This window comes from Anolis sagrei, chromosome 8, assembly GCF_037176765.1.
Source record: "Anolis sagrei isolate rAnoSag1 chromosome 8, rAnoSag1.mat, whole genome shotgun sequence".
In the NCBI taxonomy this organism is placed as follows: Eukaryota; Metazoa; Chordata; class Lepidosauria; order Squamata; family Dactyloidae; genus Anolis; species Anolis sagrei.
In genome coordinates, this window is record NC_090028.1 from 34,171,478 (window position 1) to 34,182,925 (window position 11,448).

The 11,448-nt window shown below is 42.8% G+C and overlaps 1 protein-coding gene across 2 annotated transcripts in view; it reads left to right on the forward strand.

Moving 5' to 3' along the window:
• The window catches only part of RBL2 (RB transcriptional corepressor like 2), a 34,745-nt gene extending 25,401 nt beyond the window's left edge, over window positions 1-9,344 (forward strand). For both annotated transcript variants that reach the window (XM_060787937.2, XM_067471114.1), the window contains 8 exons: window positions 692-967; window positions 1,465-1,724; window positions 3,147-3,323; window positions 3,429-3,500; window positions 5,027-5,129; window positions 6,476-6,687; window positions 7,390-7,554; window positions 8,153-9,344. In XM_060787937.2, the coding sequence (XP_060643920.2) occupies window positions 692-967; window positions 1,465-1,724; window positions 3,147-3,323; window positions 3,429-3,500; window positions 5,027-5,129; window positions 6,476-6,687; window positions 7,390-7,554; window positions 8,153-8,326 (1,439 nt within the window). In that variant the 3' untranslated portion in view covers window positions 8,327-9,344. The remainder of the gene's footprint in view (window positions 1-691; window positions 968-1,464; window positions 1,725-3,146; window positions 3,324-3,428; window positions 3,501-5,026; window positions 5,130-6,475; window positions 6,688-7,389; window positions 7,555-8,152) is intronic.
• The last annotated feature ends 2,104 nt before the right edge of the window (window positions 9,345-11,448 follow it).

The following is an 11,448-nucleotide window of genomic DNA, read 5'->3' on the forward strand; positions in this document are numbered from 1 at the left end:
TGTGACATCTATAGACAGTCCACGTTTCGCAGGCGTATAGCGGGGTTGGGAGGACAGTCTGTATAAATAAATATGTAGTGTTTGTTTGTGGGATTAACATAACTCAAAAACCACTGGACGAATTGACACCAAATTTGGACACAATATACGTATCAGGCAACAAGTGACCATCACTCTTAAAAACACTGAAAAACAAAGCAATAAAATAAAATAAAAATATATTGCAACGCATGGGCAAAACCACACACACATATATATACACACATTAATAATAATAATCATCATCATCATCTTTATTTATACCCTGCCACCATCTCTCCAGTGGAGACTCGGGGCGGCTAACATGAGACCAAGCCCTTTTAAAATACAATACAACACTGTAAAATACAGAATACAAAACAGAATGCATCAGAAAATAAATTACAATAACAAAGCTATATGATAAAGCAAATTCAAACAGTTTAAAATCTAACTGATTTTAAATGAACAGAAATAAAATGATAAAACCTTGGGTGAGGCAGGAATAAGAATGTACGTAGAATAATATATATACACAAACACGCGAACACAAATATAAACATATATACACAAATATATACACACACAAAACACATATACACAAACTGGGCCACAGCAACACGTGGCAGGGGACGGCTAGTAGTTTTATAAACAAGTTTCTCTTTCATTGCAGGCGTCCCATCTTCTCCAACCACCCTCTACGAGAGATACGGCTCTCCAACAAGTAACCCGACCAGGAGAAGGCTCTTTGTGGACAACGACACTCCCACGGAGGGCAATCGGACTCCCATCAGGGTCTCCCAGCAGCCGGTGATCAGCGCGATGCCGGTCCAGACGGTCTCCCCAGAGTCCATACCTGTCACTCCTGTGCCTGGGCAGACCTTGGTGACAGTCGCCACGGCAACCGTCACTGCAAATAACGGGCAGACGGTTACGATACCAGTGCAGGGTAAGGGAGATGGGCATCACAGTCCAACAAGAATTCATGTTGTCTTGCTTTTTTAGAGTTATTTAGGTCTTCACTTTGGCCCAGAGTGGCAGTTGGTGCTGGGGGAAGGGGTCCCCAACTGATGACATATGCAGGAGACAAGATGGAACTGTCCCCTGCCCCCCCCCCTTCACTCTGGCCCAGAGCGGCAATTGGTGCTGGGGGAGGGGTCCCCAACTGATGACATTTACAGGAGACAAGAAATCTCTCAGTCCCTCAGCATAGCTGAAGAGCCAAACTGGACAATCTAGACCTCCCTTTAAAACCAATTTTTAATCAAATCAATGGACTGTAAGTTACTAAGTACTGCAGTTCTGTCACACATATCAAGGCTTTCCATATGCAAAGCAGCCTGAAACAAGTAATTTCTTTCTTTTTCCTTATTGGAGTTAAATGTGCACGTGTGACACTGAAACGCCTTTGGAAATATCTTTGATCCTTTCCATTCATTCTGACAGGGATTGCCAATGAAAATGGAGGGATTACGTTCATCCCAGTCCAGGTGAACGTGAGCGGTCAGGCACAGTCACTTCCCAGCTCCATCCCTCCTCTCAGCGCCCAGACACTTGCTGGGACCCTGAGCCCTCAACAGATGACCAACACATCCCTTCACTTACAAGGCCAGTTCCAGCAGATTCCTGTTCCTGGAGAACAGCGGCAGAAACAGCAAGGCATCAAATCCCGAAAAACCGGCTCACTCATGCTCTTCTTTAGAAAGGTAAATCAACGTGGAAGGCCATGGGCACCACTAGTTTAAAGTTCAAACACACCCTTGGCTTTTATGATCAGGAGATAGTCAACAAGATGCAAACGATATGCTTGAAATATATATTTTTGTAAACATCCTATCCTCTCAAGTCAGGCTTCCTCAGCCTGGCGCCCTATGTGAGAATAGCCCAACTAGATTATCAGGATCAGTTTTAATCATTATCATCATCATCACATATTTATCATTGTACTAGCCATCCCTTGCTACGCGTTGCTGTGGCCCAGTCTGTTGATCTGGAAAATAAAATAATGAGAAAGTGTTGGTTTCTAATATATGTAATCTCTGTATGCTTGTGGGTCAACAGTATTTGATTACGTTTTCTTGCCCTGGTGAAGGGAGTTGGACTGGATGGAATTGGTCATAGGGGTTCTGTGTGGGAAGTTTGCCCCAATTCTATCGTTTGTGGGGTTCAGAATGCTCTTTGATTGTAGGTGAACTATAAATCCCAGTAGCTACAACTCCCAAATGTCAAGGTCTTTTCCCCAAGCTCTATCTGTGTTCCTAGTTGGGCATATGGAATATTTGTGTCAAGTTTGGTCCAGATCCATCATTGTTTGAGTCCACAGTGCTCTCTGGATGTAGGTGTACTACAACTCCCAAACTCAACCTCAATGCCCACCAAACCCTTCTAGTATTTTCTGTTGGTCATGGGAGTCTTGTGTGTCACATTTGGTTCAGTTCCATCATTGGTGGAGTTCAGAATGCTCTTTGATTGTAGGTTAACTATATTGTAGGTTAACTGGACCCTTTTGACTACGAAATTATTTTTGCTATCAGTTTTTGTTTATTCTGTAGCTGCGTGCTATCTTTGTGTTTTATATTTTGGACTATAAAAACAGCCAGCAAGTAAGTGCTGTTTTAATTTAACTGTTTGTTAAAACTGGGAGTTTGATTCATCTCTACCTAAATAAGGCAGAGCCCTGGCAACGTGACACTCATGCAGATAAACAGCTTTGCTCTCACACTGAACTTACACAGGCGCTTCACACAGTAGCTTGTTACACACAACAGCCTTCACTCTGAAGTTTCTCACACCAGGCCTTCCCACACTGAGGCCTATTAACACACTGAGGCTTCTCTCAGACTGAGGCCTCTCTCAGACTGAAGCCTCTTTATACTGAGGGCAACTAACACTGAGGCGTCCTAAGCTACAGGCACATCTGCTTACATTCAACTGCAGCTTTTGCTGAGTCATTGCATCCATTTAACCCTTTCAGTGCTTGACTCACATCTTTGTAATTACAATACCTAGTTAATTTTTAATATTTCTGTCAATGCTTACTATGTGATGAAGTATATTTGACATAATAGCACAGTTTAAAAAACACCTTGTCATAGGCTAGTTTTAATCCTGTCTTTTTCTTCTCATAGGTGTTCCACTTAGCGAGCGTCCGGCTGCGAGACCTTTGTCTCAAGCTAGATATTTCTGACGAGCTGAGAAAGAAAATCTGGACCTGTTTTGAGTTCTCATTGGTACAGTGTTCCGACCTCATGATGGACCGGCATTTAGACCAGCTCTTGATGTGTGCCATATACATAATATCGAAGGTAAAGCTTCACAGGGCTGGCTACATAGCTTGAAAGATACGAAATGTAATCGTTCAATGGAAAGGTTTCATTTACCATCAAATGGATTCTTCTCCTGCATTCCAGGTTACAAAAGAAGACACGTCATTTCAGAATATCATGCGTTTCTATCGGACCCAGCCCCAAGCTAAGAGCCATGTAAGGGAAATGAGTTGAAAATGGATTATTTCATGTGCTTTGAATATTGAATGTTTTATTTTAAATAGCAGTGGCCTATTCATTTATAGAGGCAATTTTATGATTTATTTATTTATTTCAAGTATTTGTACCCCACCCTTCTCAACCCCCGGAGGGGGGACTCAGGGCGGCTTCCAGCTGGCACGATTCGATGCCTACATGAGCACATAACAATACATAATGAAACCAATAATTGCATACAATTAAAGCATTAAATCCATTCAATTAAAATATACTAAAATATAACAGCCATATGGACTTATCTAGCCAACATTCTCAGATCGGAGATTCCATCAAGCTTGTCCATAGTCCATTGCCATAGTAATTTGTCCTCATTGTCATTATCCTTGTCAGCATAGTCACCCGGAGGCTTGACCCCGCATCCATGTTTTCAAATTTTTTTCTGAATGAGAGGAGAGATGTAGATGACCTAATTTCCCCGGGGAGCAAATTCCACAGGTGGGGGGGGGCCACCACCAAGAAGGCCCTGTCCCTTGTCATTTAGAGTCATTTCACTCAATGGGTGTTATTCAAAGCCCCTTAATTCCAAAGTAATCAATAGCAACAATTAAACAATGAAAACATTCGTTCAATATTTCTCAACCTGGGCCAGGACCCCTGGGGGAGGGTCGCGAGGGGGGTTTCAGAGGGGTCGCCAAAGATCAGAAAACATATTTTTGATGGTTTTAGGAACCTATTTGCAGAAAAGGATTTTTGGTGTTGGTGAACCACAGCTTCCAGAATTCAAAAACAACACCCCCCCCCCAACCCCACCAGTATTCAATGTTGGTGGCCATGTAGGTAGTGTGACAAGTTTGGTGTAGATCCATTACAGGCTGGGTTCAGAGTGCTCTTTGATTGTAAGTGAACTATAAATCCCAGTAACTACAACTCCCAAATGTCAAGGTCTATTTTTCCCAAACTCCACCAGTGTTCACATTTGGGCATATTGAGGATTCGTGCCAAGTTTGGTCCAGATCCATCACTGTGCTCTCTGGATGTAGGTGAACTACAACTCCAAAACTCAAGGTCAATGCCCACCAAACCCTTCCAGGATTTTCTGTTGGTCATGGAAGTTCTGTGTGCCGAGTTTGATTCAATTCCATTGTTGATGGAGTTCAGAATGCTCTTTGATTGTAGGTGAACTATAAATATCAACAAGTACAACCCCCAAATGATAAAATCAACCCCCCTCCGACCCCACCAGTATTCAAATGTGGGTGTATCAGGAATTTGTGCCAAATTTGGTTCTGTGAATGGAAATACATCCTGCATATTAGATATTTACATACTAATTCATAACAGGAGCAAAATTACAATTATGAAGTAGCAACAAAAATAATTTTATGGTTGAGGGAACTATATGAACTATATGAGGAACTATATGAAGGGGTCGTGACATTAGGACAGTTGAGAAACACTGCGTTAGTTGATCTTGGAGCAGAGAGTAATTTTTCAGTAATATATTAATTTTTGTCTTATTGAAGGTATATCGCAGCGTCTTGATAAAAGGCAGAAGACGAAGGAATTCAGGCAACGCTGAAAGCAACAACCAGCAAAATTCCCCCACGGAGAAAAATAAGGATAGAAGTAAGTTTGTTACGGTATTATTATTGCCAGTTTGGAAGGCCTTTTCATGTGTCCTGGTGAGTCCTTTTTATGACTATAACACTTGTGTATTGAGCAAATAGTTTGCTCAATGTGGAAGTACAGCTTCCTGTATTTTGGAAATTAGAATATGGCAACCCTGAGTGACAGCGATCTAACTGGTTGACCAACACCTTAGGCTTAGTAAGGGATAAGGAGGAGAGTTGGAAAGGTTGAATGTGTAAGGCAGATATGGGCAATCTTTGGCCCTCTTTCCAGGTGTTTTGTGTCAGAAATATTAAAAATTAACTGGGTTTGATTATAAAAGTGTGAGTCACTGAAAGAGTTACAGGATCATAGAGTTGGAAAAGATGTCATGGGCCATCCAGTCCGACCCCATTCTGCCAAGAAGCAGGAATATTGCATTCAAATCACCCCTGACAGATGGCCATCCAGCCTCTGTTTAAAAGCTTCCAAAGAAGGAGCCTCCACCACACTCTGGGGCAGAGAGTCCCACTGCTGAATGGCTCTCACAGTTAGGAAGTACTTCCTCATGTTCAGATGGAATCTCCTTTCTTGTAGTTTGAAGTCATTGTTCCACTGTGTCCTAGTCTCCAGGGCAGCAGAAAACAAGCTTGCTCCCTCCTCCCTATGCCTTCCTCTCACATATTTATACATGGCCCTCATCATGTCTCCCCTCAGCCTTCTCTTCTTCAGGCTAAACATGCCCAGTTCTTGAAGCAGCTCCTCATAGGGCTTGTTCTCCAGGCCCTTGATAATTTTAGTCACCCGCCTCTGGACACATTCCAGCTTGTCAACATCTGTCTTCAATTGTGGTGCCCAGAATTGGACACAATATTCCAGGTGAGGTCTAACCAAGGCAGAATAGAGCATGGGGAGCATGACTTCCCTGGAACTTCTGTGTGTGAGAGAATCTTTGGTGAAAGAAACCCCAGGTTGAAGGCCTTGTGTGTAAAGCTGTGTGTAAAACTATAATGTGAAGCTCCTGTGTAATTATGGTGTGAGAGGAGGCTCTGTGAGAGTGAAGCTGTTTATCTGCATAAAGAAGCCCAGCGTGGAAGCAAAGAAGGAAGAGTAGAGAATGTTATTTATGTTTTGGAAACCTTGTTCTTGTAAATAGTGCAACTATATTATTTTACCACATAAGGGGTGGAGGAGGGAAGAGAAAGAGCACTGGATGAAGATCGTTAAAGAGGTACAAGTAGGAAGAGAGAAAAATGGGAAAGAATTGCAGGTTAATGGGGAGCGATATTGGACTGTTCTGCCAACAAAACGCGTGATAGGTTTGCTCAGTAGGATTAACAAGTCTCTTGATTGCGCTTCCGTAGCAAGCAGAGATTCCAGCCCCGTGATGATGCGATCCAGCAGCACCCTCCCGGTGCCACAGCCCAGCAGTGCTCCCCCGACTCCGACACGCCTCATTGGGGCCAAAAGCGAGGAGGAGGAAGAGGAAGAGCGCGGGGACCTGATCAGGTTCTACAACAACGTCTACACCGACCGAATCAAAGACTTTGCCCTGAAGTACTCCTCAAGCAACGCAGTGAGTAGTGACGTATTGTCGAAGGCTTTCGTAGCCAGAATAATTGAGGTGTTGTGTGGTTTCCAGGCTTTTATTGCTGTGTTCTAGCAGCATTTTCTCCTGACCTTTTGCCTGCATCTGTGGTTGGTAAAGCAATGTGAGGCACTCTAACCTGTTGTGTGGTGGAAGGGACCTCTTATTTGTTTATCTAACCAGTAATGCAAAAGGGGCAGGAAAGGGGCAGGCTGCCAGCCTGAGCAAATATGACACCAAGGAATAAAAGATGGTTTACTTCTTCTTCCTCCTTTCATGACTTCTCAAGTTGGAAGTGATATATGGAGAGAGAGGCTTTGTTTGAAATGAAACAGTAACTCAGTTTATTTGTAGCATTGCAAAAGCGTAATGGTTACAGAGGTTCAAATGCTTCCTGATTACAGAACAATGTTTCAGTATGAGTTTCATTCAACTTTTCCTTTTCTCAAAAAGGACTGTTATACTAATTCATAAAAACAGGTTTCAAGCTAACTTTAACTTGTTCCTCTATCTAATTTTCCAGCTGCTTCTCAGCTAATGTCCTTCTTCGCTTTCTCTCACTGACCAACCACACCAGAATGTTCAATTAGGTTTCCTCAACTTATTTCTCTGACTAATTTTACAGTAGTTTTCCAGACACTTCCTTCTGTTGACGTGGATTAACAGTGCGTTGCCTTTGTTCTTCGACAGGGTGAAGTTCCTCCCTTGTCTCCCTATCCTTTTGTCAGAAGCGGATCCCCGCGCAGGATACAACTGTCGCAGAACCACAAAATCTACATCTCGCCTCACAAAAACGAGTCGGCGCTGTCTCCGCGGGAGAAAATATTCTACTATTTCAGCAGCAGCCCCTCAAAGGTAAGAAGAGCTGGGGGCTGAAGTCTTCTGCTAAGAGTGGTTTTGAAATCTCTGAGGTGACGGAAGAGAGCCAACTACTGGGATGTAGTATCTTAATTTCTCTCTGTCTTCCAGAGGTATAGCCTCATGATTTTTTAAAATCATGATTTTTTAAAAATAGGTTTTTATTGTTCACAAAAGAACATTTTGTTATTTTTACATAAAAAGTGGGGGAACATTAAATTGATAGGAAAGTAGGTAAAGAAATGAGAGAAAAACTGAAACTAAAGACAGCTTTTTTGTTTATTGTAATGCTGTTTTGTTATTGTATTTTTTTCCATGCAATGTTGATGATGTTGTTTGTTTATGTTTTGGTTTTATTTTGATGTAATATGTTGTTTGGGCTTGGCCCCATATAAGCCGCTCCGAGTCCCCATTGAGGAGATGGTAGTGGGGTATAAATAATGATGATGATGATGATGATGATGATGATGATTATTATTATTAACCTAGGGCTGTGCTGTAAGTCAGGTCAATGAGCATTTTTGTATTGGAGGTTGAGGGTCAGTTTGAGGAGAGCACAGTGGTGACCACTGTTTTTCTCACTCGTATGTTGCAGAGGCTTCAAGAGATTAATAGTATGATTAGAACGGGAGAAACTTCGCCGAAGAAGAGAGGGATTGTTCTGGAAGAAGGGGCCGACGAGTCGCCGGCCAAGCGGATGTGCCCCGAAAATCACACAGCCCTCCTGCGACGACTGCAAGATGTGGCCAACGACAGAGGCTCCCACTGACCTTGTGGACGAGGCGTGGGCAAACTTCGGCCCTCCGGGTGTTTTGGACTTCAACTCCCACAATTCCTAACAGCCGGTAGGCTGTTAGGAATTGTGGGAGTTGAAGTCCAAAACACCCGGAGGGCCGAAGTTTGATCACGCTTGTAAATGTAGACAAATCCGAGTTCTATCTGATGTTCGGCCAGGAGTTACGAACGGACAGTAATCCTTTGAGGCACTTTCCGTGGCTGATGGAAGCCCTTGAGCTCGGATCACAGAGACGCCTTCCGAAGTATCAGCTATTTCCCTCGCTCCTCCTTGGAGAGGGGAGTGTCGGCCGCCGTAGTTTCTTACTACAGCGTTTAATTTATTGGGCAGAAATAACCGATAAACATTTCATCCCGCAAAGAACCGACGACGAGTATCCTTGCATTAATACTCTCCAAAATAATGTTTTTAAAAGCTATTATCAGTGTAATGCTTGGAATTGGCAGCCTTTGTGGGGCGGAGTTACGTAATAATTGAATGTTGTGACGTTGCAGGAAGTGGGTCCTGTGCCCACGTTTAAGCTGGGAAAACCTAAAGGCACAATTGGAACAGCAAAATAGATAAGGCTACATTTGAAATAGCTATGATATTGTTTCTAATCTTTAATTTCATGTGCCTGCCACACAATTATGGTAAAGTTACGGGGATATCTTCAGTATCTCTTTCTGATCTCTGTTGTTTTAGCTGTGCAATGTTTTAAACCCACTCTTATGCAGAGAGTAGCAATTCGACAATTCTAAAATGTGTGTTAGAGTTTGGCTACTCTGTAATAGCACTTTTTACGTATATACATGTATATATTTTTAAATAGTCAGATCCGCGTTTGTGTTGAACGGCCTGAATCGTATTTATTGTCCAAGAGTACACAGTGGTGATGTTGAACTCGTGTACGTTCATTTCTAGGCATTGGGATCAGTTTCTCCTGCTTTTTAAACCTTTGTACTTGCATCGTCCTTGAAAAAAGAAACGTAAAAAAAGCATTCTTACCAGACTTGCAGCCACTCCTGGATTTTTTTGAGGGGCGGTGGCACCTTTATGGTTCTCTGGGGGAGGAAGTTGGCTCCTGCACCTTGCCTCTCCCTGTTTTATGAGCCTTCAGATGTTTCACGAGATTTTTAGTTCACTTTTCTAAAAGCTAGAACCAGCATTTATGTTCTACTTCCTGCAGCAAGCTATTGATATTGTAGCGAGAGAATTGTCTTTTCCAGTTTCCCAATTGTCTATTCCTGGTCCATGGGGAGACAAGTTGGCCATTTTAGCTGAACCAGGTCAAGCTTTGCTATTCATCCACGCAGCAAACATCATTTGCTCCTTGTTACTGAAATCCAAACCTTTCTTCTAATGGTATCATGGTCTTATCTCTTTCACTCTTGAAAGCCATGGGTTTGGATGTTCAGATGGAACATGGAGGCTCTCTTGGAATCATGGTCTTATCTCTTTCACCCTTGAAAGCCATGGGTTGGGATGTTCAGATGGAACATGGAGGTTCTCATGGATGTACCTCTTTCACCCTTGAAAGCCATGGGTTGGGATGTTCAGATGGAACATGGAGGCTCTCTTCCAGTCCGCTGCCTAATATAATAAGTTTTTGGTAAAATCCAAAGCTGCAAGTTGTTTGGTTCCAATGTGCAGCCATTATTTGTGGTCTCCAAAGACATCTTCTAAGCTGGATTGCTGTGAGTTTTCCGGGCTGTATGGCCATGCTCCAGAAGCATTCTCTCCTGACATTTTGCCCACATCAATGGCAGGCCTCCTCAGAGGTTGTGAAGTTTGTTTGAAAACTAGGCAGGTGGGGTTTATATACCTGTGGAATGTCCAGGGTTAGAGAAATAACTCTTGTTTATTTGAGGCTAGTGTGAAAGTTGCAATTGTCTACCTTGATTAGCACTGAATAGCCTTGCAGCTTCAAAGATAGATAGATAGACACGTTGTTGAAGGCTTTCATGATCAGAATCACTGGGTTGCTATGAGTTTTCCGGTCTGTCTGACCATGTTCCAGAAGCATGCTTATTCACAGTTCTGTAATTAAAGGGACAGAGGAGTTTCTGAGCATCTTCACACAACTACACAGAAATCCTCGTAAATGCTTATTTCGGCCATTCAAAAAGACCAGTTAGCCAACTTGGGACTTAAAAATGATGCTAGGATTTCAAACTGGAGACTTCTGAAACAAATGTCCAGGGTGGGAGAAAGAACTCTTGTCTATTTGAGGCAAGTGTGAACGTTGCAAATAACCACCCATTGAGAGCCATCTATTGTGGGGAATGTGTTTTCTGAGTTGCTGCCAGTTTTCCGGGCTGTATGGCCATGTTCCAGAAGCAATCTCTCCTGACCTTTTGCCCACATCTATGGCAGGCATCTTCAGAGGTTGTGAGGTTTGTTGGAAACAAGTCAAGTGGAATTTATATATCTGTGGGAGAAAGAACTCTGTTTGAGGAAAGTGTGAATGCTGCAATTGATCACCTTGATTAGCATTAAACGGCTTTGCAGCTTCAAGGCTTGGATGCTTCCTGCCTGTGGGAATCCTTTGTTGGGAAGTGATTAGCTGGCCCTGATAGTTTGTCTGGAATTCCCCTGTTTTGAGTGTTGTTTTTTATTTACTGTCCTGATTTTAGATTTTTTTAAATATTGGTACCCAGATTTCATTCGTTTTCATGGGTTCCTCCTTATCTACATGCTTGTGGATTTGAGTGGCTTCTCTGTGTAGTCTGACATGGTGGTTGTGAGAGTGGTCCAGCATTTATGTGTTCTCAAATAATATGCCGTGTCCAGGTTGGTTCATCAATGCTCTACTCTGACTGACTTCTCTGGTTGAGTTAGTCTGGGAGGTGATTAGCTGGCCCTGATAGTTCCTGACGAAGCGTCAGGAGAGAATGCTTCTGGGACATGGCCATACAGCCCAGAAAACACACAACAACCCACTTGTAATTGCTTATTCACAGTCCTGTAATTAAAGGGACAGAGGGGGTTCTGAGCATCTTCACACAACTAGCCAGAAATCCTCATAAATGCTTATTTCGGCCATTAAAAAAACCTGTTAGCCAACTTGGGACTTACGAACGACGCTAGGAGACTCCTGAAACAAAAGAAAGCCT